The 22,924-nt window shown below is 34.7% G+C and overlaps 1 protein-coding gene across 3 annotated transcripts in view; it reads left to right on the top strand.

Annotated features, from left to right (window-relative positions):
• LOC114327431 (uncharacterized) overlaps nucleotides 1–22,924 on the top strand; it is a 66,178-nt gene that overhangs the window by 11,033 nt on the left and 32,221 nt on the right. For all 3 annotated transcript variants that reach the window (XM_050646851.1, XM_050646852.1, XM_050646853.1), the window contains exon 3: nucleotides 17,681–17,968. In XM_050646851.1, coding sequence (XP_050502808.1) covers nucleotides 17,681–17,968 — 288 coding nt within the window. The remainder of the gene's footprint in view (nucleotides 1–17,680; nucleotides 17,969–22,924) is intronic.

The raw sequence follows: 22,924 nt of genomic DNA, 5'->3' as shown, positions 1-22,924 counted from the left end.
CTAGCCATAGTCTGCTTCTTTTTATCGAGTCTATATATGCTTAGGGTTCTAAATTTTATAGTGGGGAGAAAGGTCAAAAATAGATTAATAATAGCATAGGAATGTTAAAATCATAATAAATTGTATGATAAAAAAAATATTAAGATAGAAAATTAAGCCTAACGTTTTGTATTTATTGTATCCCTATGAGCATTCGAGAATCTGGTCAAGTTTGGAGCGCTGTAAAACCTAGATAAATAAATAAAATTAAACACCTTTATAGTGGAAATTGTTCGCTGAAAAACCCTCTACAAAATTGCCATAATGTTATTTTATTGTAAAATTAACTGAAAAAAAGTTGTAAGCTCCGAAAGGAAACTTGTTAAAAAAAATTTACTTTTTTTTGTTTATATCTTTTTTGTTGGTCATTTGACGATAAAAACTGATAGAAATAAAATTGTAGAAAATTTAATTTGCCACATTTTATGTTTATTAGATTTTCCATAGGATTGGTAGTTTACGAGATATAGCGCGAAAACCCTTTGCACTTATTTTCCAAGATGGCGGCCGGGGGACAAGGGTGGCGACCCCAAAAACTTGAACTTAAGCTTTTACTGATCCCTCCTACACATTAAAAAAATAAAATTGACTCGTCTAACCAATGCAAGGTATGGCCTAAAAAATGTAACATTTCAATGGACTATAATAAACAACTTTTAATTTTTTTTATATATTTCAAAGGTATATTTCAAAAGCAAGCAAGCAAGCATAGTGATTTAACCCAGCCTGAGAGACTTGCTCACCCCTAGAGAATGACATTCGGGTGATACAATTCATTGGGGCGAGGAGGATTAACTCCCGTAAGCAGGAATCACTCCACCCCGCTTCAATGCTCCAGACCATCCACTTACCCCCCGATAGCACTCTGATGCGCTATAGGGGCTCTCAATCAGCAAAGTGCTTATCATATGGGAGTCTTGGGTACACGGACTCCCATATGAAATCCTACCCCGATCAATGCAGGCCAGCGTGAGGCGCTCTATTCCCGCTATCTCTAGTGACTTATCTTCGATCTGTTTTGCTTGCTCGGGCGTCGAGTCCCCGCTCTGGGCTATGTCCAGTTCGGCGACTCGGCGCTCGAGGATGTGGGCCCCTCATGCCCTTTTTTGGGTTTTGTTACTAATATTTTTTTTGTGGCTTTCGCCTATTGTTAATATTTTATTGATTTGTTTAGTGGCTGAAGCCGTTTTGAAGTTTTTTGTATATTTTTTTTGAGGGATGACTGAAAATTATAAAAATCAACATTAATAAATATAATGAGATGCCAAAGGTGAGCAAGTTGTCTTCTTTTGATAGAGCTACGATTATCTAGCCTTTATTATATATTTAATAATATTTGTTGTTTGGGTCTCCTATGTTTCCATCTATGGTACACATCATACCTTAATATCTCTTGCAAGATCCGGTTTGGGTGGTCTTCTAGCTCAGCAAATTTTGTTCTGGCTTTTTCCTCCATAATATCCAGTACTCTTATTTGTTTTAGGTCTCTAAATAAGAACCGTTCGGCGACGTATCTGGGCACGTTTGCAGCTTCTCTGAGGCAGTTGTTGTGTGCCGCTTGTATCTTCTTTTTGTTACTTTGACTTATGTGACCCCATGCAAGGGATGCGTATGTAATTATTGGCAGTATAATGCTATTTATCAGTCTTAATTTTGTTTTCATAGCTAATTTGCTTCTTCTTCCTGTGAGTCCTCTTATTGCCGATCTGGCCGCTGCTGTTTTCTGGACTGTTGCGTTGACATGTGATGTGAATGTAAGACCTTGGTCCATTGTGACTCCTAAATATTTAACTTCGTTTTGCCATTCGATGGGTCTGTCTTGCAATGTTAGCTGTTCTTCTGGGTTATCTCTTCTCTTTTTGAAGATAACCGCTTGGGTCTTATCTGGATTTATTGCTATTTTCCATTGGATACTCCATTCTTCTATTGTATCCAATGCCGTCTGTAGATTTCTTACAGCTATATCTAGGTTCATGTGTTTTGCAGCAATTGCAGTGTCGTCTGCATAAAGGCTGATCAATGTTCCGGGTGTTCTTGGAACATCTGCTGTATATATGGTATACAGAAGGGGTGATAAAACTGCCCCCTGTGGTACTCCAGCTTCCGGCATTCCGTGTTCTGATAGAACTGGTCCTATCCGGACCCTGAACTTCCGGTCGCTTAGGTACGAGGAGATGAGTTTCGTCATGGCCCCGCTGTATCCATAATCTCTCATTTTGTATGTCAGTCCTTCATGCCACACTCTATCAAAGGCTTTGCTTACATCCAGAAAGGCTGCTCCCGTATATTGTTGGTCATTGAATCCAGCTACTATATATTCGGTAAGTCTTAATATTTGAAGTTCGCTGGAATGTTGAGCTCTGAATCCAAACTGTGATTCTGGGATTATGCCTAGCCTGTCTGTCTCTGATTGGAGCCTGGTTTGGATGACCCGCTCCACTATCTTACTGACTGCTGGAAGTAAGCTAATCGGCCTGTAATTTTGAGGAAATATGTGGTTCTTTCCTGGCTTGGGTATCATAATTACATGGGCTTCCTTCCATCGATTTGGGAAGAGCCTGTATCTTAGTATTGCGTTTGTTATATTTGTCAAATACACAACTGCTTTCGAGGGAAGATACTTCAGAGCTCTGTTAGTGATTTCGTCTGGACCAGGTGCTTTCTTTGGTGAACTTTTTCGAATCAGTTCACTTATTTCTCTTGGTGATGTGGGATTTATTATTTCTTCTTGTTCTTCGGGCGTTTCTAGTTCTGTTTCTTCGACTTCTTCGATAAAGTCTATATCTTCGTCTTGGTGATAATTCAGTGTACACTCTCTTTCAAGTGTCCTTCTCATCACCTCGGCTTTATCTTCTTCTGTGTAGACGATCCCATTTTCTCCATGTAGTGGGGGAATGGGTTTTCTATCGTTTCTTAAAGTTCTTTGGAGCCTCCATATTTCTTGCATATTTTGGCTCCTTTCCTCCATTTCTTTTATGTAGTTTTCCCACTTTTGGCTTCTATGGTCTATTAGTGCCTGTTTGACTTGTCGATTCAGTCGATTTGCCCTATTTTTATCTTCCTGGTTTCTTGTTCTTCTGGCTCTCTTTTTGGCTCTGTTCTTTTCCCTTATCATTTCTTTTATTTCCTGATTTATGTCTCTAAATCTTCCCATATGAATTTCATATTCTTCTTCAGTAGTGCTATTTCTTAGTGCTTCTTTTATGATGTTTTCGAGCTCTAGGACTTTTTCCTCTATTTCTTGTGGATTGTCAATTGTAGGAATGTTTCCAATTCCTATGCTCACTAGGCGTTTGAAGTTAGACCACTTGGTTTTCTTTCTTTTCTTTGTTGTTCTGTTATCTTCTTCCCATGTACCTATTTCTATGAGTATGGGGTTGTGGTCTGCTGATCCTTCGTTTAAGGTTCGGATGTCTGTTTGTAGTCCTAGGCTTTTGGCCACTACTATATCTAAATGGGTTGGTACAGCATTTCCAGGAAAGTATGTTGGTTCGATGGGCCCAATCACCATGGTGTCTTCGTTGTTCACTAGATAATTATTCAGTATTCTACCGTTTCTGTTTGTAGCTCTATCGTTCCAGTTAGGGGATCGGGCGTTTAGGTCTCCTATTATTATGGACGGTTCTTCGGCGTTCAGGAACGTATTCAGGTCGTCGTCGTTTAAAGGATCTGTTGGCCTTACATATGCTGAAGTGATCCTTATTTCACCTTGTCTCATCTGGACTTTTATTGTTGTTGCTTCCATAGTGTTTAGTGGTGGCGTATGTTGTAATGTATGATTTATTCCTTTTCTCACTAGGATAGCAGTTCCTCCTGAATTTGCTCTGTGGTCGTTCCTGTAGATGTCGTATCCTGGAAACTTGATATTGATGGTATGAGTTAGTTTAGTTTCTTGCAATGCTACGACATCCATTTCATATCTATTTATTAATTCGTCCAGCACGTTTGTATTAGTTCTTATGCCGCCTGAATTCCAGGAGCCTATCTTCAGGTATCCCCTAGTTTCGTGCCTTAGTTCAGTGCTATTTTTACATTTTTAATCGCTTCACTTACCGTTTTTATGACTAGCTCTTCTATAATCGTGGCCAGTCCTTTTTGTTGTTCTTTTGAAATTAATATGGTCGAATCTGTTGTTGGGTTTTGGGTTGGTTTGGTGATTTGGGCGTACGATTGCCCATTGTTTCTTTTAGGTTGTTGTGTTCTGTTTTCTATTGTTATTTGTCTGGGTCTTCCCCAGGCAGGTATCTTTGGGCATCCTCTAGCATCCTCTATAACTTGCCGGGTGTTGCCCTTGGCAATTAGCACATTTTGCTTTTTGTTCTGCTGGAATTTGGCAGAATTTACTCTTGTGATTTTCTCCGCACTTTACGCACCTAGCGTCTTTGAAGCATGCATTTTGGGCGTGGTGGAAGCCCTGGCAATTAAAACATTGAGTTGGTCCGTTGCTCTTTCTTAGATCTTCTATTACTACTCTCATGTACATAAGGTTGGTAATTTTCTTGGCTTTGGGTACGTCTTCTTTTTCCACTGTAATTATAAACATTGGCAGAGATTTTTTGTCTGCCTTCCTAGACTTCATGTTTGTTACGTTAATTGTATTTATTTCATGTTTATTTAATAGTTCCGTTTGTATATCTATAGGTTTTTTCAAAATTCCGTTTGTATATCTATAGTTATTTCAAAAGCGAAATCGCTTTTACCCGTGAAATACAATAAAACACATTGATATTTGTAAAGAGCAGTAATTAGACCAGTAATCACATATGGTGCCGAAGTAATATGCCTGTCACAGAAATATGAAGAAAGATTAAAAATCTTAGAGAGAAAAATAATACGGAGAATAACATGCCCACTAAACTTAGGTAACGAATTTAGATATTGTGACTGGTTTAGACTGTGTTGTGATTTAGACATTAATGAATTGTTGAAAGGAGAAGACATCGTCAGATATATTAACGCACAAAGACTCATATGGATGGGACATCTAAAAAGGAGTGATTCAAAAGCAGTTATCAAGAAAATCAGTAACTGGAGACCAGTAACAGGTACACTACGAGTAAAAGCCAAAACCAGATGGGAGAACCTGATAACAGAACGCCTTAGGAAGACAGGAGTTAGAGAAGAAACGCCATATGCGAAAAGAGGAAATAATGGAGAAATATTGTGGAAAAAACCAAGTCGCACAAGCAATTTTAAACCAAAAAGTTAATGCGGATTGATTACACGCGAAAAAAGACTAGGTAAAGCCCAAGGGCAAAGAGGACGGCAACCACTCCGTCATCAGAAGTTTAGATGCCATAATGATATGATGATTTCTAAATGGAATCATAGAATGTTTTTCTTTATGACTTGACAGGAGAGTGGAGACAGCGCCGCAATGCTGAATTGGTAACTGTGTATGGTACCTACTGAAAGCATCGTCAGACATATAAAAGCTAACCGGATAAGGTGGGCAAGTCATGTGATAAGATCAGAGGAAGACCGAGTGTTAAAACCAGTGTTTTTTTTAGAAAACAGACGGTAGAAGATCAGTAAGCCGTCCCAGAAAAAAATGGAAGGATGATATTGAAGCCGATTTATCTAGGATTGGGATACAACAATGGCAAATGGCAGTGCAAGATCTTAGAAGATGGAGAGAGATGCGGCGAAGACTCTCCCCAAGTGTAAAGCCAGGATAGAGAGTATTTATCTATCCTGCTAGAATATTTTTTTAGTCAAGAAGAAGAATATTTTTTTATGGTGTGCTATGGTTATTTTATTGCATTTCCTGGACATTCCTTTGACGAATGCAATAATATTAAAAGAGTTTAGTTGTAAACATCTAATAGCTATTTGTATAACAAGGGAGCAAATTGCTACTTTTCCTCCCTCCGCTACGCGTCGGGCAGTAATCATTCAAGGGAGGAAAAGGCACTTTACTTCCATGTTATACATATGATTTTTCCACATCCCTCAAATAATAAGTCATTTTTTCATTTTTAAATAATTTATTTATGTAACTAACAAAATTTATTAGAGAACTAAAACTAAAAGTAGGTACAGTTGTATAGTCGGTTCGCTAAACTCAGACACAACTGGCTAGTGATTTTAGTAAGTAATTTGCCAATTTGGCAAAATTGGCAAAAAAATAGTATATTGTGCAACAAGTGCAGAAAGGTACTAATTTCTCACGAGTTTGAAAAGTTGCGGTACGAGCGCAAGCGAGTGCCGCAATTCAAACGAGTGAGAAATTACCTTTCTGCACGTGTTTCACACTATACTTTTTCTACAAGCACAGTTTTTCCTAAAAATAAAAATCACAATTTCCAAACGACGATTAATTATAATAGGTACCTATGTGATAAATTTTAAACTGTATTTAATTAATACCTACTAATCAATTTAAATTCCTTATACCTAATTAAATTGCACAGAAATCAGTTAAAAAATTAATGCACTGCCTTAATTTGTTTAAATTTAAACAATTATTACACATTATTGACATTATATTTATGCAGTCACGGATTTACACAAAACCTACTTCATTCGACGTCTCTTGCACAGGTTGCTAAATCCTTATTGGTTATTTGATAATTATAAAATGTTTAATAAGAATAAAATTGTAAAATAAAACAGTTGTAACATCCATAATTTAGTTTCTATGCTATAGTTAAATATAATAATTGTCTTATAGGTTATATATTTGTCTAAAGTTTAACCACGGATGTAAACAGAATATAACGTTACTCAGAATGCGGTAGTCCACGGATGTAAACAGAATATAACGTTACTCAGAATGAGGTAGTCAACTGTGCAGAAAAGAACTTTGCGGCACAGAAACGTCACTTTGCGGCACAGAAACGTCACTTTTCTGCACACTAATGTCAAATATCTTATACTGTGAGAAAATATCAAGTTTGCTAACATAAAACCGTGCAGAAAAGTGCACTTTGAATAGTGGTTGTAGAAAAAAACAATTACTAAATAGTTAATAATTACTAAATAGTTAAGAATTACTAAATAGTTAAAGATTTTGCCAATTTTGGCAAAATTGGCAAAAAACAAAGAAATTACCTACTAAAATCACTAGCCAGTTGTGTCTGAGTTTAGCGAACCGACTGTAACTGTCAACTGTCATATATAAGTCAAATTATTAATGTAAACATTGTTAAATCACAATATCCCTTTACTGTGTTTTACCATTCTGCAAAATACATGGTGTTCTATAAACAAACGTTAAAATGTATAGACACTTACGTAATAGAAAATAGAATAATGTATAGGGCGTCAATAAGTTATTTCATCAATGACATACCATGACGTCACTTTTACTTTTACTTCCTAGGCAATAAACATACTTTTTCTCCCTAGTGAGGAAAAGTACGACTTTTCTCCCTACAATCAGGTCAGGAAATTTATACTTTCGGTAGAGGTAGGTGGAAATAGCTGTTTGTATAACAAGGGAGGAAAGTGCTACTTTTCCTCCCGAGAATGAAGTTTACGGCCCGACGCGTAGCGGAGGGCAGTAATCATTCAAGAGACGAAAAGGCACTTTACTCTCATGTTATACATATGGTTTTTCCACCTCCCTCAATTAACAAGTCATTTTTTCATTTTTATCATTTATTTATGTAACTAACAAAATTTATTAGAGAACTAAAACTAACAAGTAGGTACACTATAACAAACTGTCAACTGTCAAATATAAGTCAAATTATTAATGTAAACATTGTTAAATCAAAATAACAATTTACTATTTTTTACCATTCTGCAAAATATAGGGTGTTTTATAAATAAACGTTAAATCTATAGATACTTATGTAATAGAAAATAGATATTGTACAAGGCGTCAATAAGTTATATTTCATGAATGAAATACCACGAGGTCACTTTTACTTTTACTCCCTAGGGAGGAAAAGTACTTTTACTTCCTGAGGAGGAAAAGTAAGAGTTTGCTTCCTACAATCACGTCCGGAAAAGTATACTTTAGGTAGAGGTAGGTGGAAATAGTTATTTTCCTAATTAGTGCAGAAAGTCATACTTTTCCGCACGCGATTGCAGTTTGCCGAACGACGCTAAGCGGAGTTCGGCAAGCAGTCGAGTGCAGAAAAGAGACTTTCCGCAAGAGTTAGGAACAATATTTTTTCTACGAGCGTTTAAAAAATGACCAAATCTTAATCAATTAATTGGATTAAAAAATAACACTAATAACGCTAGGTTATAATAATTCCGAATTAAAGTCAATGCGGTGCCTAAATACCTGTTATGCAGTAATGAATGGTGTATATCAATACAAGTTTTATTATTTTAAAGTCATAGCAACGATGTCAAACAAAGCAATTATTGTCAAAAAGCACGTCAAACACTTTAAAATTTCCACGCATCTTTACTTACGAATTTTAAAATAATTCAGTGATTTAGATGGCATCAATAAGTGACGAAGAACTTCCCCCATCTATTCTCGACGTTGTCAATAATCTTGATCTGTTACCGGAAAAATATGTATGTAAATTCAGTGCGGAAAACTAATGCGGAGAAGTAAAACTTTCCAAACTAAAGCGCGTGCGGAAAAGTAGACTTTTTTGCACGCACGTAGAAAATAGTATATTGTGCAACAAGTGCAGAAAGGTACTAATTTCTCACGAGTTTGAAAAGTTGCGGTACGAGCGCAAGCGAGTGCCGCAATTCAAACGAGTGAGAAATTACCTTTCTGCACGTGTTTCACACTATACTTTTTCTACAAGCACAGTTTTTCCTAAAAATAAAAATCACAATTTCCAAACGACGATTAATTATAATAGGTACCTATGTGATAAATTTTAAACTGTATTTAATTAATACCTACTAATCAATTTAAATTCCTTATACCTAAATAAATTGCACAGAAATCAGTTAAAAAATTAATGCACTGCCTTAATTTGTTTAAATTTAAACAATTATTACACATTATTGACATTATATTTATGCAGTCACGGATTTACACAAAACCTACTTCATTCGACGTCTCTTGCACAGGTTGCTAAATCCTTATTGGTTATTTGATAATTATAAAATGTTTAATAAGAATAAAATTGTAAAATAAAACAGTTGTAACATCCATAATTTAGTTTCTATGCTATAGTTAAATATAATAATTGTCTTATAGGTTATATATTTGTCTAAAGTTTAACCAAGGATGTAAACAGAATATAACGTTACTCAGAATGCGGTAGTCCACGGAAGTAAACAGGGCCCGGATTACGTACACTCGATACGCATCGTATCCGCCATGTTTTACTGTAGCGCCTTATGGGAAAACATGGCGGATACGATGCGTATCGAGTGTACGTAATCCGGGCCCAGAATATAACGTTACTCAGAATGAGGTAGTCAACTGTGCAGAAAAGAACTTTGCGGCACAGAAACGTCACTTTGCGGCACAGAAACGTCATTTTTCTGCACACTAATGTCAAATATCTTATACTGTGAGAAAATATCAAGTTTGCTAACATAAAACCGTGCAGAAAAGTGCACTTTGAATAGTGGTTGTAGAAAAAATATTTTTTCTACAACCACTATTCAAAATACCTATTATAATTAATCGTCGTTTGGAAATTGTGATTTTTATTTTTAGGAAAAACTGTGCTTGTAGAAAAAGTATAGTGTGAAACACGTGCAGAAAGGTAATTTCTCACTCGTTTGAATTGCGGCACGCAACTTTTCAAACTCGTGAGAAATTAGTACATTTCTGCACTTGTTGCATAATATACTATTATCGAATTTTATTCCGTGGAATTGAACAAATATGTTTTGCTATAATATAGCACCTACAGTAGATAAGTATCTCGTCACATTTTCTACAATAGCAGTCAATCAATACCATATTTAACATCAAATGCACATTATGCCGCAAATCGATGTATTTTAATAATTCTATTTACAGCAACGATAATAGTTATTTATGTATTAAAGGCATTAATTAAATGTTGCATGATGAATTAACTATTCCTAATTTGTGCAGACGTGCCTCATATTTTCCGTCTCGAGTTGTTAATCGACGATAGTAGAAATATCTCGTTTTGGCAGGTTATACTTAAATATATATTCAGGTGGCGAAGGAGGTTCTTGATGTAAAGTATTTTGACATGCTTTTTTTACATAAATATTTTTCCATATTTTATTTATTCTAGCTTTGGCGTCATTTATTGCATCTGTCGATAAGATCTGTGTTAGGATCTCATCTTTTTTATTGTATCTTTGGCCAACCAATCCACTTTCTCATTACCTAGTATACCGGCATGCCCTTTTGCCCATATAAATACCACTTCCACTAGACAAATTATTTTTTATATTACATAAAAATTTTTATTTATATGAGCTAAAATCAGTGTTTTCAATTGCATATATTGCAGATCTGGAGCCTGTTATTATCACAGCTGTTTTAATATTATTCTCTTTGATTAATTCTAGAGCTTTTTGATGGCTATAAGCTCAGCTGCAAAGATACTACTAATATTAGATAATTTAAAATTATTATGTTGATGGGTATTTTGCACAATAGCACATCCTGTCCGTCCAATCTACTTACGGTTGCACGTCATTATCTACGTCAGAGATCTAAGTTGACATTGTTGCCCAATTACAAAAAAATTTTGAATTTATTTCAAATCAAATATGTATATCACATAATTTTTGCAGAAGTGGATTATACAACAAAACAAATTAATATTCAATGTAAATAAATAAAAACTTTAGAAATAGAAAACAAGAAATAAGTTATAATCTTACGTTAGTAAATGATAAAAACATCAAATTATAATAAAACAAATAGTTATAATAAAGAATAAAAACAAATATGAAGTGTCATCACCGCAACTGTCAAATAAATGTTACCAATTTATGCCAAAATTTCACCTTTGTTCGATCGCAGTAAGAGTGTAATCCGAACAAGTGTGCTTTATAAAAACGCTTTATATTCCACTTATACAAATTAAATTAAACAAGTTAAAGTATGTTTCTTTCTTCTTCTTATAGCCTATTCGTTTCGAATATTGGCGATCATTCTGGCTATAATTATTTTATTAACTGATGCTTTAAATAGATTAGTTGTTGTTGTGGAGAACCATTTCCTCAGGTTCTTTAAACCATGATATCCTTCTTCTCCCAATTCCTCGCTTTCCAAATACTTTACCTTGAAGGATTACCTTCAGTAATCTGTATTTAGTACCGTTTCTCATTATGTGTCCGAGATATTCTAACTTTCTCCTTTTAATAGTATACATCACCTCTCTTTCTTTGCCCACTCTTCGTAATACGGTCTCGTTGGTTACCTTGTCCGTCCATGATATCCTTAGGATTCGCCTATATAGCCACATCTCGAAGGCTTCAAGTTTTTTCTCCATTGCTTCAGTGAGTGTCCAGGATTCAACTCCGTAATACAATATTGAGAAGATAATATAACATCGTAGGAGCCTTATTTTTATCTCCAGATTAAGGCTGTGGCTTTTAAAGAGTTTGGCCATGTTATTGAATGCATTTCTAGCCTTCTCTATTCTACATTTTATTTCTTGTGAGTGATCCCATTGTTCGTTTACTATTGTTCCAAGATAGTTATATGTACTGTTTTACTCGGTCCACTGGTGTATTATTGATAAGTAGTTGGGCGTCTCTAATTTTATTTTTGCTGATAATCATAAATTTAGTTTTTGATATATTTACTTGAAGTCCAAATCTTTCACTTACTTCATTTACTTTGTTTATTAGTTGCTGTAAACTGTTCAAACTGTCTGCAAAAATAACGGTGTCGTCTGCATAGCGGATGTTGTTTAGGCGTTCTCCATTTAGAAGTATTCCATGTTCGGAATATTCCAAGGCTTCACTAAATATTTCCTCTGAATATAGATTAAATAATATAGGTGAAAGTATACAACCTTGTCTAACACCTCGTAGAATCTGGATCGCTTCCGTTGGTTCATCTCCAAGATTCGTTCTTATTGTGGCTGATTGTTTCCAGTATAAATTTTGTATTATTCGTCGGACGTTATCATCCATTTGGGCTTTTGTTAGAACATCCATCATTTTTCGGTGTTAAACTGTATCAAATGCTTTTTGGTAGTCCACAAAGCAGGTGTAAATATCGCAAGTCATATCTCTGCATCTTTGAAATATAACCTGTAGAGTAACAGTGCATCTCTTGTACCTACGCCTTTCATGAATCCAAACTGTGTGTCTTGTATTCTCTCTTCGCATAGCTTGTATATTCTACGATGTATAATTTTAAGAAAAAGTTTTAATGTATGGCTCATTAGACTTATTAGCCTGTATTCTCCGCACTTTTTTGCTCCCTGTTTCTTTGGTAAGGTAATAAATTATGAAACTAGCCAATCTTTTGGGATATTGTCTGTGTCATAGATATTATTGAAGATTTTACATAATATTCGAAAAGATTTATCATCAAGAAGTTTAAGAAATTCACATTGTACTCCGTCTGGTCCTGGAGCTCTACTTTCTTTTAGTGCTATTATGGCTGCTTTTATTTCTGCCACTAGTATATGTGGTCCTGTTTCCGTAGGTATTGGGGACTGGTTCTCCCTCTCATCAAAAAATAAATTTCGTATGTAATTTTTCCAGGTATTATTAATGTACGTTTGTTTAATGTACGGTATGTTTCTTTAAATGTACATTAATAGAAATCTTCCAATATTATTTTACGCGCATATAATAAAATATGTTTAGTAGCTATAATTCCCGTGTACTCGGCTAGATTATTCTAAAAAGAAACAGACCTACCGCCTAAATATTTCGTGTTGGTATCATGTGATGTCACGGGCTATGACGCGGATGACGTGCAACGGTAAGTATATTGGAGGGACTATACTCTTGTTTGATTTTTAGAACCGTCTGTGTAAATTACTGTGTAATCCACAAAGCGCTCAATATATATTTTACTAAAATATTATTTAATTGATTTGATTCTGTATATTTCTTCTCTCCTTCTTCTTCTTCTTCTTCTTCTCGTTGTCCTTATGCCCTATAAGAGCGTCGGACTTTGGTATCACCTATCCATCTTTCACCCATTTCTTCCACGCCTTCTGGTCTCCTGCAATTTCCTTCATCTGTTGCACTGCTTTACCCTCTCTTTGTCCCGATTTCCTCGATTTGCTCCATCCACCCCTTTCTAGGTCTGTCCCTTCTTCTTTTCCCCTGTCTTTTGGCATCTGTCACATTCTTTACTAGTCTGTTCTATCCTAGTATGTTCATCCTAGTTATATGTCCAAACCAATTCAGTTTTCTTTTTTCAATTTTTTTCTCTATTGGTTCCTGGCTTGCTTGCATATAGAAGAGTTGGTACTGTGATTGTATTATATACATGTATTTTTGTTTCCTGACTGATTTCCCTTTTTCCCAGTATCGTATTATTAATCGCATAATATATTTTCGTAGCTTTCTTTGTCCTATTTGCAATTTCTAGATCTAGCTTTCCGTCATTTGATATTATCGTGCCCAGGTACTCGTAGGCCGTCACCCTCTCCAATTCTTGTCCTCTACAGAACACTCGTGTTTCGCCTCCAATCTTCTGTTCCTGCTGACCTATTTTCATCGTCTTGCATTTGCTGATGTTTATTTCTAATTTCATTTTCTCTATTTCCTCAGTCCATACATCAATTAGTCGTTGCATCTTTCTCGGGTTGTCTGCTATGAGAACGACGTCGTCCACATACAGCAATCCTTCTATCATAACTGGTGTTAGGTGTGTGTAGCCTATTATTGTTTTTTACTGATTTGTCCTTATTTTTACATTTTTAAATAATTGATCCATACTTATGACGAAGAGGAGTGGGCTTAGGCTATCTCCCTGTTTTATTCCATTGTTCATCCTAAATTCTAGTGATCTGCTACCTCCCATTTTTACTTTTCCCACCACTCTACTGTACGTACTTTTAATTATCTCTAATAGTTTTCTCGGTATTCCCAGCTCCTCCATAGTATTCCACAATACTTTCCGGTCAACTGAGTCGAACGCTGCTTTAAGGTCTATGAAGGTTATATATATATGTTAGTTCCCCGATCATTATTTTTTTCTATTAAATTTCGTAGTATGCTTATGTTGTCAACTGTTTGTCTTTTGGCTCTGAATGCTGTTTGTTCATCTTCAAGTTTTTCTTCTACCTCTGATCTTAATCTTCTTTCTATTATTCTCGTATAGAGCTTGAATACTACTGCTGAGGGGCATATATCTCTATAGTTTCCACAGTTGGATTCTTCTCCTTTCTTGTGAATTGGGATCAGTAAGTTTTCTTTCCACTCTCTCGGCATTTTGTTTTTCTGCCTGCTTCCATCATTATTTCCAGCAACCACTTCTTTCCTTTTTTCCCTAACCATTTTATCATTTCGGGATCAATTTTATCTGCTCCGCTCGCTTTTTCTATTTTGATTTTACTCATCGCTTCTTCCAATTCTTCTGTACTTATTTCTTCCATTTGGTTTTCGTCCGCTGCTGTCTGTTATATGGTTCGCTCTGTCTCTATTTCTTCACTTCACTTCGCCCATATATTTCTCTTCATAATATTCTCTCCACACATCTAGTATCTCTGTTGTATTTGTCTTTAGTTTGTTGTGTGTGTCTTTTACTCCTCTGAGTTCTTATCTTTTCTTTCCTCTTAGACTCCTTACTTTATTTCAAAGCATCTGTTGTTGTCTCTGTAATTTTGGTTTAGTGATTCACCGAACTTCTTCCAACTCTCTTTTTTTCCCTTTCTTATTTGTTCTTTCACTATGTTTCTGTGTTTTTGGTATTGTTTTTTATCTTGATCCTCTCTTGTGCTATTGTATTTTTTCTATGCCTTTTTCTTTTTCTTCACTTCTTCCTGTATATCTGCATTCCACCATTACGTTTTTTCTTTAATTTTCCGACTGTTAGATTGCCGCATATCTCTTCTGCCTTATTTATTATCACTTCTTTAAATTTTTCCCATTTTTCCTCCATATCCATTTCTATTTTCTTTTTCTCCTCCATTTTGAACTCCTTATCAGTTTCTTCTGGATATCTCCTTTTCTTTTGTTAATCTTTTATCTTTTTTATTGCTATTCTGCTGTATTCTATCTGTTCTTGTTGTACTGGTTTTCGCCATGTCATCTCTGCCATTACCAGTCTGTGATCAGTTCCGATCTCTGCTCTCTGTTCTGTCCATACTTGTTTTATATTTTGTTTCATTTCTTGCGTGTAGACTACGTAATCTATTATGCTTTTTGCATCTCTGCCTTCTGGTACAAATGTATATTTATCTTGTAGTAATTGCTGTTTAAACGAGTTTCCTATTAATAGGTCATTTGTCTGATAGAATCTGATCATTTTAATTCCATTTCTGTTTAGGATCTCTTCACCATGTCTTCCCATGAACCCAAGTCCTTTGTTTTCATATTTTCCTATCCTTGCATTTCAATCTCCCATTAACACTATTCTTTCACATTTTTCTCTTATCTCATCTAGAGTATTCTGTAGTTCATTTTAGAAATCTTATATTTTTTCTTCTTCCGTTCCTTCTGTTGGTGCATATATTTGCACTATATCATTCCTCTTCCATTTCTATTTTTATATACATGATTCTCGAGGATATAGGTTTGAAATCTGATATTCTTTTTCCTATTGTCTCTGTGACTAATATGCCTACTCCTTCTTTCGCTCAAAGTTCTTTGTCTACACCGGAGTAATATATCGTGTAATTTTCTGATATTTTTTCTTTTCCTCTTCCACATTTCTTTGTTTCGCTAATACCTATTATTTTCATTTTAAATTCTTCTATTTCTTGCATTAATTCACATTCCTTTCCTCTAAGGGATGTTAAATTCCATGTACCAATTTTCAAGTTGTTATTTTGGTTTATTCTAGTTTGATTCTGCATATTTAGGAATTATAATTTTTGGTTTTTTTATCAAATTGTTATACGGAAATTTATAAATTGGTAATAATTTACTATTGTGTAATTCTGTATATAGTCCTGTCGCCAGGGGGGGTACAACGGCCTCGTTAATTCAGATGGACTTACCCAAATTTTTTTTATGTATTTTGACCCGTAGAACACGAATTTTTTGGGTAACAGTTGATCCGGATGTCGATAAGATTGTTATAGACCAAGAACTTGAGGAATCAAATAACAGCGATTTTTGGCAAAACAAAACAATATTTTGTATTTTTTGGGTCATTTTAAGCAAAAAATATTTCTACAAGTTTTTTAGTAGGATGCACAGTTTTCGAGATAAACGCGGTTGAACTTTCAAAAAATCGAAAAACTGCAATTTTTAAACCCGAATAACTTTTGATTAAAAAATAAAATAGCAATTCTGCTTAGCGCCTTTGAAAGTTCAAGTCAAATTATGTCGGTTTTGATTATTTGCATTGCTAAAAATTTATTGTGTTATTGCTAAACAAAGCTACAAACAACTAGTGCGTGAGTGATGTTTCTATGATTTCTCATTTAAAATCGAACGAGTAGGTAGAATAGGTACTAGTGCAATCAAGACTATTTCTACGTTACATGCGTTAAAACGCATGTAAAAGCACGGGAAACCCTACGTGTTTATAGCTTTGTTAAACAATAAAAAAATAAATTTTTACCAATGCAAATAATCAAAACCGATATAATTTGACTTAAACTTTCAAATGCGGTAAGCAGACTTGCTATTTTATTTTTTAATCAAAAGTTATTCGGGTTCAAAAATTGCAATTTTTCGATTTTTTTAAAGTTCAACCGCGTTTATCTCGAAAACTGTGCATCCTACGAAAAAACTTGTAGAAATATTTTTTACTTAAAATGGCCCAAAAAATACAAAATATTGTTTTGTTTTGCCAAAAATCGCTGTTATTTGATTCCTCAAGTTCTTGGTCTATAACAATCTTATCGACATCCGGATCAACTGTTACCCAAAAAATTCGTGTTCTACGGGTCAAAATACATAAAAAAAACTTGAGTAAGTCCATCTGAATTAACGAGGCCGTTGTACCCCCCCTGGCGACAGGACTAATAATTCCTGGTTTCAATGAATACATCTGTTAGTGGGGGTGAATTTTTTATTTTCCAATATTTGTTTCCAGCTTTGTTAAAAGGTCTGACTCAGTGTTTCTTAGCTTTATGCAGTATTTTTGGGCTAAAAATTGTCTACGTAAATTTAAAAGGATTTCATTACACTCTGCTAGCATAACGTTTGTTGAAGTGCATTGCAGCGATTAAACATATTCTCAAGCATAATATGTACTGTATGCCATCTAATATTTTTAAATTCGTATTTAATAGTAATTGAATGAACTATCTTTCAATAAGGCCTTCTCAGGAACGCAACTCATAAATATTGGCAATATCATTTTAAAGTCTTCTACTTAAAAATGTATAATTATGTTTGAATTGTCGATATGAATGAGTCAGATTGATTTAAATTATTAGAAGAATTTTTTTACTAAGCAACAAAATTTGTTTAATTTATTAATATTTTGTATTTAGAAAACAACCTCCGAAGTGGAATTTTTCTAGGACGTGGATTTTTCTAGTTAAATTGTGCAATTGTGACTTATTTCCCAATTAGAATAGTAAATTAAATAAATGCCACAAAGAAATTGCTTAGGAACAATATCTCTTCTATAATTATTTATTTATGTATTCATAAACAACTTAATTAGAATGTTTTTCAGATACAAAGAAGGCCCATATCAAAGAAGATCCATATCCGTCATGGTACAAAGGATATAAATCGGAACCATGCCCACCAATTTTCGATTCTCCGGAGCATTCGCCATTTTCGTCACCACTATCATCTCGACCTAATGAATTGAAACACATGGGAGATAATGACATTCCTCCAAATTTCTCTAGCGATGGACCTTCTTCGTTTCTGGACAGATCACCAATAAACAAGGATATTAGGAGTCCATATTTTCAAAATGATAGATCTGTTGCAGAATTTAATTATGGACCAGAAGGTAAGTAATGGGATTTTGAAGTAGTTTACTCTGTCTTTTGTCTGAAAATGAGTAAGACAGTTGTGTATACAGGGTGTTTCATTGGGAAAGCAACATACGTTAACTGTAGAACGAGATCACTTAGACGGTCTCAAAAATACCACTTAATGGGTCTTATTCCATTAATAACAAAGATACTGGGTGTTTTATCTATTTTGCCATTTTCTTAATTGGTTCATAACTTTTTAACCACACTGCATATGTATTTTATATTTGGCACGCAAATATCATTTAAGGTATACAATAAATTAATTTCTTTACAATTGTAAAAAATCCAGGTCCGGATTCAAAATATTGGAAAAATATTCCGACCCGAAAACAACACTATGTACATTAAATTTTCCTAAAATGGATTTTTCAGTTGAAAAGAAGATGAAAAACTAAATTTAGTCGTATATGCTTTGAATTTTCGGCAAAATGATTTTTCTGGCCAAATTTTGAATTTGAATTCTGAAATTATGTGAATTGCGAGAGCTCTAAGTAGAAAAAAATTGAAATACAGCTTACAACTTGTCAACCGCAGTGTATATTGATTTTATATTTAATACGCGAATATTATTTTAGGTGTCCAATCAATTAATTTATTTACTTACTTACTTACTTACTTACTTACTTACTTACTTACTTACTTACTTAGTTAGTCCTAAGCCTTTCTACCTTTAGGTGTAAGGCTGGTGGAGTTGAGTTTGGCATTGTAGTCTCCATGCTTTCCGATCTTGCGTTAGGTTTCTTGCACTTTACAATGTCAATCCCTTCTTCTCGACTTCTTTCCTGATTTCATCTACCCACATAACTCTTGGTCTTCCTCTTTTGTTTTTCCCCTGCACTCTCGTTTCAAACACTCGTTTTGTAAGCCTCTCGTTCGACATTCTACACACGTGCCCGAACCATCTAAGTTGTCCCTCCACTATTTTTTCATTGATTGGTTCCAGTTTTAGGTTTTGTCTAATTGTTTCGTTTCGTATTTTGTCTGTCCTCTTTCTGTTTGCTATTTTCCTCAGGAACCTCATTTCCATAGCATTGACTCTGGATTTTTGTCTCCCCGTCAATGTCCATGTCTCGCTGCTATACATGATTGTTGGTCTAACTACTGATTTAACGACTGCCGTTTTTACTTTCTCCGGTATCTCTTTTTTCCCCAAAAATGTTGTTTTCATAGCGTTAAGTAAGCTTCCTGTTCGTCCCATTCTCTCGTTTATTTCCATGTCTTGTTTACCATTTGCTTCGATTATTACTCCTAGGTATTTAAAATATTCCACTTGCTCTAGTTGTTTCCCGTCTAATTCTATTGCTTGTGTCTTCTTCGTATTTGAAATTATCATTGTTTTTGTTTTCTCTGTATTAATTTTCATATTTATGTTTGATAGTTCTTCTTCTAGGATATCAAGATTGTTCTGTAGGTCTTCTCTGTTTTCTGATATCAATACCATGTCGTCTGCGAATAGTAGCTCCGATAGTTGAGTCCGTTTCACTTGCCAGTATCCTAATGTTAGTTTTCTCATTCTTCTATTGGCTTTCTTTATCGCTTCATCCAGTACCACTGAGAATAGCAGTGGACTCAGCACGCATCCCTGTTTGACGCCTTGACTTGTAGTAAATTCTCTGGATTCCTCGTTATTGGTTCTTATTGTATTTGTATTATTTTTGTACATATCCTTTATTACTTATATTATGTGTCTGTCGACCCCCCCTTCTTTTAGTGTCTTCCATACGTCCTTTCTTCGGATTATCTCTCTATTCTTCTTGATTACCTTCTCACTTACTTGTCTTAATGTGAATATTAGGTCTTACGTGCTTCTGTCCTTCCTGAATCCACTTTGTGTGTCTTCCATAGTTGTTTCTATTTGGGCTTTTATTCTTGTCTCTATTATTCTTGCGAATACCTTCCCAGGGATATTTGATATGGTGATACCTCGGTAATTATTACAGTTTATCTTGTCTCCTTTTTTGTGTATTGGTAGTATAATGTCTTTCTTCCAGTCCTTTGGTAATTCTGCTCTATTTATGATATCATTCATTAGTTCTTTCATGCTATCCATTCCCTCTGTCCCCATGAATTTTATCATTTCAGGGGTAATATGATCCTTGCCTGGTGCTTTGCCCAATTTTACTCTTTCTATTGCTTTCTCTAATTCCTCTCTTGTTATGGATTCCACTTGTTGTTCTTCATTCCTTTCTTGTATCTCCCCTATGTTGTCCGTGTCTGCATGAGTTATTAGCTCTTTGAAATATTCTCTCCATCTTTCCATTATTTGTTTTTCTTCTGTTAGTATGTTTCCATTCTTGTCTTTTATATTCGGCATCGTGTGCTCTTTCTTTTGTCTGAGTTGTTTTAATGCGCCGTAAAAGAGTTTTTGGTTTTCCCTATAATTTTTTGTCATTTTTTGTCCAAATCTCTCCCATGACCTTTCCTTTCCTGCTTTCACCGCTATTTTAACCTCTTTCCTTTTTTCTTTATATGCCTCGTAATCTTCCGGGTGTTTTGTACTTAGGTATCTCTTCCATTTTTCTTTTTTGTTCTTTATTTTCTCTCGTATTTCTTCCGTCCACCATTCCGTTCTCCTCATGTTAGTATTTGCTATTTTTGTTTTCTCACAAGTTTCCTCAGCTGCTTTGATTATGCTGGTTTTTAGGTATCCCCATTTTTCTTCTATATTTGTATTTTTTGTCCTACCTTTCAGATTATTATCTAATTTTTCTTGGAATTTCTTCTTATATCTTTCCTCTTTTAATTTGTAACTTTTTATTTTTTCGTTTACTACCTTTCTTCTCTTTTCTTCTTTTTCTTCTGTTGTTCTAATTCTCATTATTACTAGATGGTGGTCACTGCCAATCTCTGAGCCTCTTTTCACTTTCGTGTCCTGTACTCTTTTCCATTTGTTGCTGCTTACCAAAAAGTAATCTAAGATTGATTTTTCGTTTCTGCTGTCTTGTACTCTCGTGTATTTGTGTACTTCTTTATGTTTAAATTTTGTATTTGTTATAACTAGTTTGTTCTCCATACATATCTCTATTATTCTTTCACCATTTCTGTTTAGTATTTCTTCTCCTTCTTTTCCCATGCACTCCTCTATTCCGCTGTTGTTGTTTCCGACTCTACCGTTTAGATCTCCCATTACAATTATGCTTTCTTCCCCATTATCAATTTGCATTTGGAGCTCCTCGAAAAATTTATCTTTCTCTTCCTTTCTTGCATCTTCATTTACTCCGTAGGCTGTTATTATTGTCCATATTTCTTCGTCCATCAGTTTCATTTTCACCGATAATATTCTCTTGTTAACATATGTTTCTTCTATAACGTGATGTAGTCTATTCGTTGCAATTATTATCCCGACTCCTTCTTTTGCTCTCTCTTTTGTATCCGCTCCTACCCAAAGTAACCAATATCCTTTGTGTATTTTCTTAAGACCTTTTTCTTTCATCTTCGTTTCCGTTATTCCTAGTATTTCTATTTTTTGTTTTATCATTTCTTCTGCCAGTTCTTCCTCTTTTCCGTTGATGCTTCTCACATTCCATGTTCCCATTTTTATCTCTCCTTTTTTCTGCAATCTAGTTTTCCCCTTCTTTTTATTTTCATCCTTGTTTACCTGTGCATCATCTTTTTCCCTATCCCTATAATTTATTTACAATTATAAAAATCCATGTCCGGATTAAAGAATATTGTATAAATGTTCCGACCCAAAAAAACACCCTGTATATTAAGTTTTTTTAAAATGGATTTTGCATTTGAAAAGAGGATGAAAATAGTTATTTTCCTAACAAGTGCAGAAAGTCATACTTTTCCGCACACGACTGCAGTTTGCCGAACGACACGAAGCGGGAGTTCGGCAAGCAGTCGAGTGCGGAAAATAGACTTTCTGCAAGCGTTAGGAACAATATTTTTTCTACGAGTCTTTAAAAAATGACCAAATTTTAATCAATTAATTTAATTAATATGAAAATACATACACAAATTAATTCTTTGACAAGGTTGTCAAAAACCAAACTTTCAGCATAATTGGTTAGCATGACGACGATCTTGGTTTCCATGACGACGATTCAAAACCACTATTATTGTCTACTGATTTGACTTTCGAATATTATGTCAAAATTATTTTATTTCATCGAATTCTCGTTTTAATTTCATTAAAACATGAGCACAATAAGATATATTTGAAATAAATTAGCAAAGAATATCTAAATATTAGTTTATTGCATGTATTATAATTACTTTAAGGCCATATTAACATGTACACGCGTGCGGAAAAGTAAACGGCGTGCGGAAAAGTAAAACGCGTGCGGAAAAGTAACACGCGTGCGGAAAAGTAAAACTTTCTAAACTAAAACGCGTGCGCGAAAGTAGACATTTTTGCACGCTCGTAGAAAAACTAAATTTAGTGGTATACCTAGTTTGAATTTTCGGCAATAGTTATTTTTCTAACTAGTGCGGAAAGTGATACTTTCACACACGCTACTGCCGTTGACCCGAACGACGCGAAAGCGGAGTTTGGGCAAGCAGTCGAGTGCCGGGAAGGGAAGGCACTTTCTGCATGAGTTAGGAACAAGATTTTTTCTAAAGCCGTACGTTTGGAAAAAAGCCACAAAAAAGAGAGTTATATCAATTTTTATTTATAAGTGAAAATACACAAATTAATTCTTTGACAAGGTTGTCACAACCCAACTTTCAATGTAATGGGTTACCAGGACGACGATATTGGTTACCATGACGACGATTCAAAACCATTGTAATTGTATACTGATCATACTTTTAAATATTATGTCAAAATAATTTTATTCCATCGAATGCGCTAATTTCATTAAAACATTAACACAATAAGATAAATTTGAAATAAATTACATATACAATAATCTACATATTAGTTTATTGCATGTATTATAATATAATGCCATATTACAAGGTATTTTACTTTCCCGCGC

This window comes from Diabrotica virgifera, chromosome 3 (genome assembly GCF_917563875.1).
Source record: "Diabrotica virgifera virgifera chromosome 3, PGI_DIABVI_V3a".
Taxonomy (NCBI): domain Eukaryota; kingdom Metazoa; phylum Arthropoda; class Insecta; order Coleoptera; family Chrysomelidae; genus Diabrotica; species Diabrotica virgifera.
The sequence above is the reverse complement of the archived record's forward strand: the minus strand, read 5'-3'. Positions and strand labels throughout refer to the sequence as shown.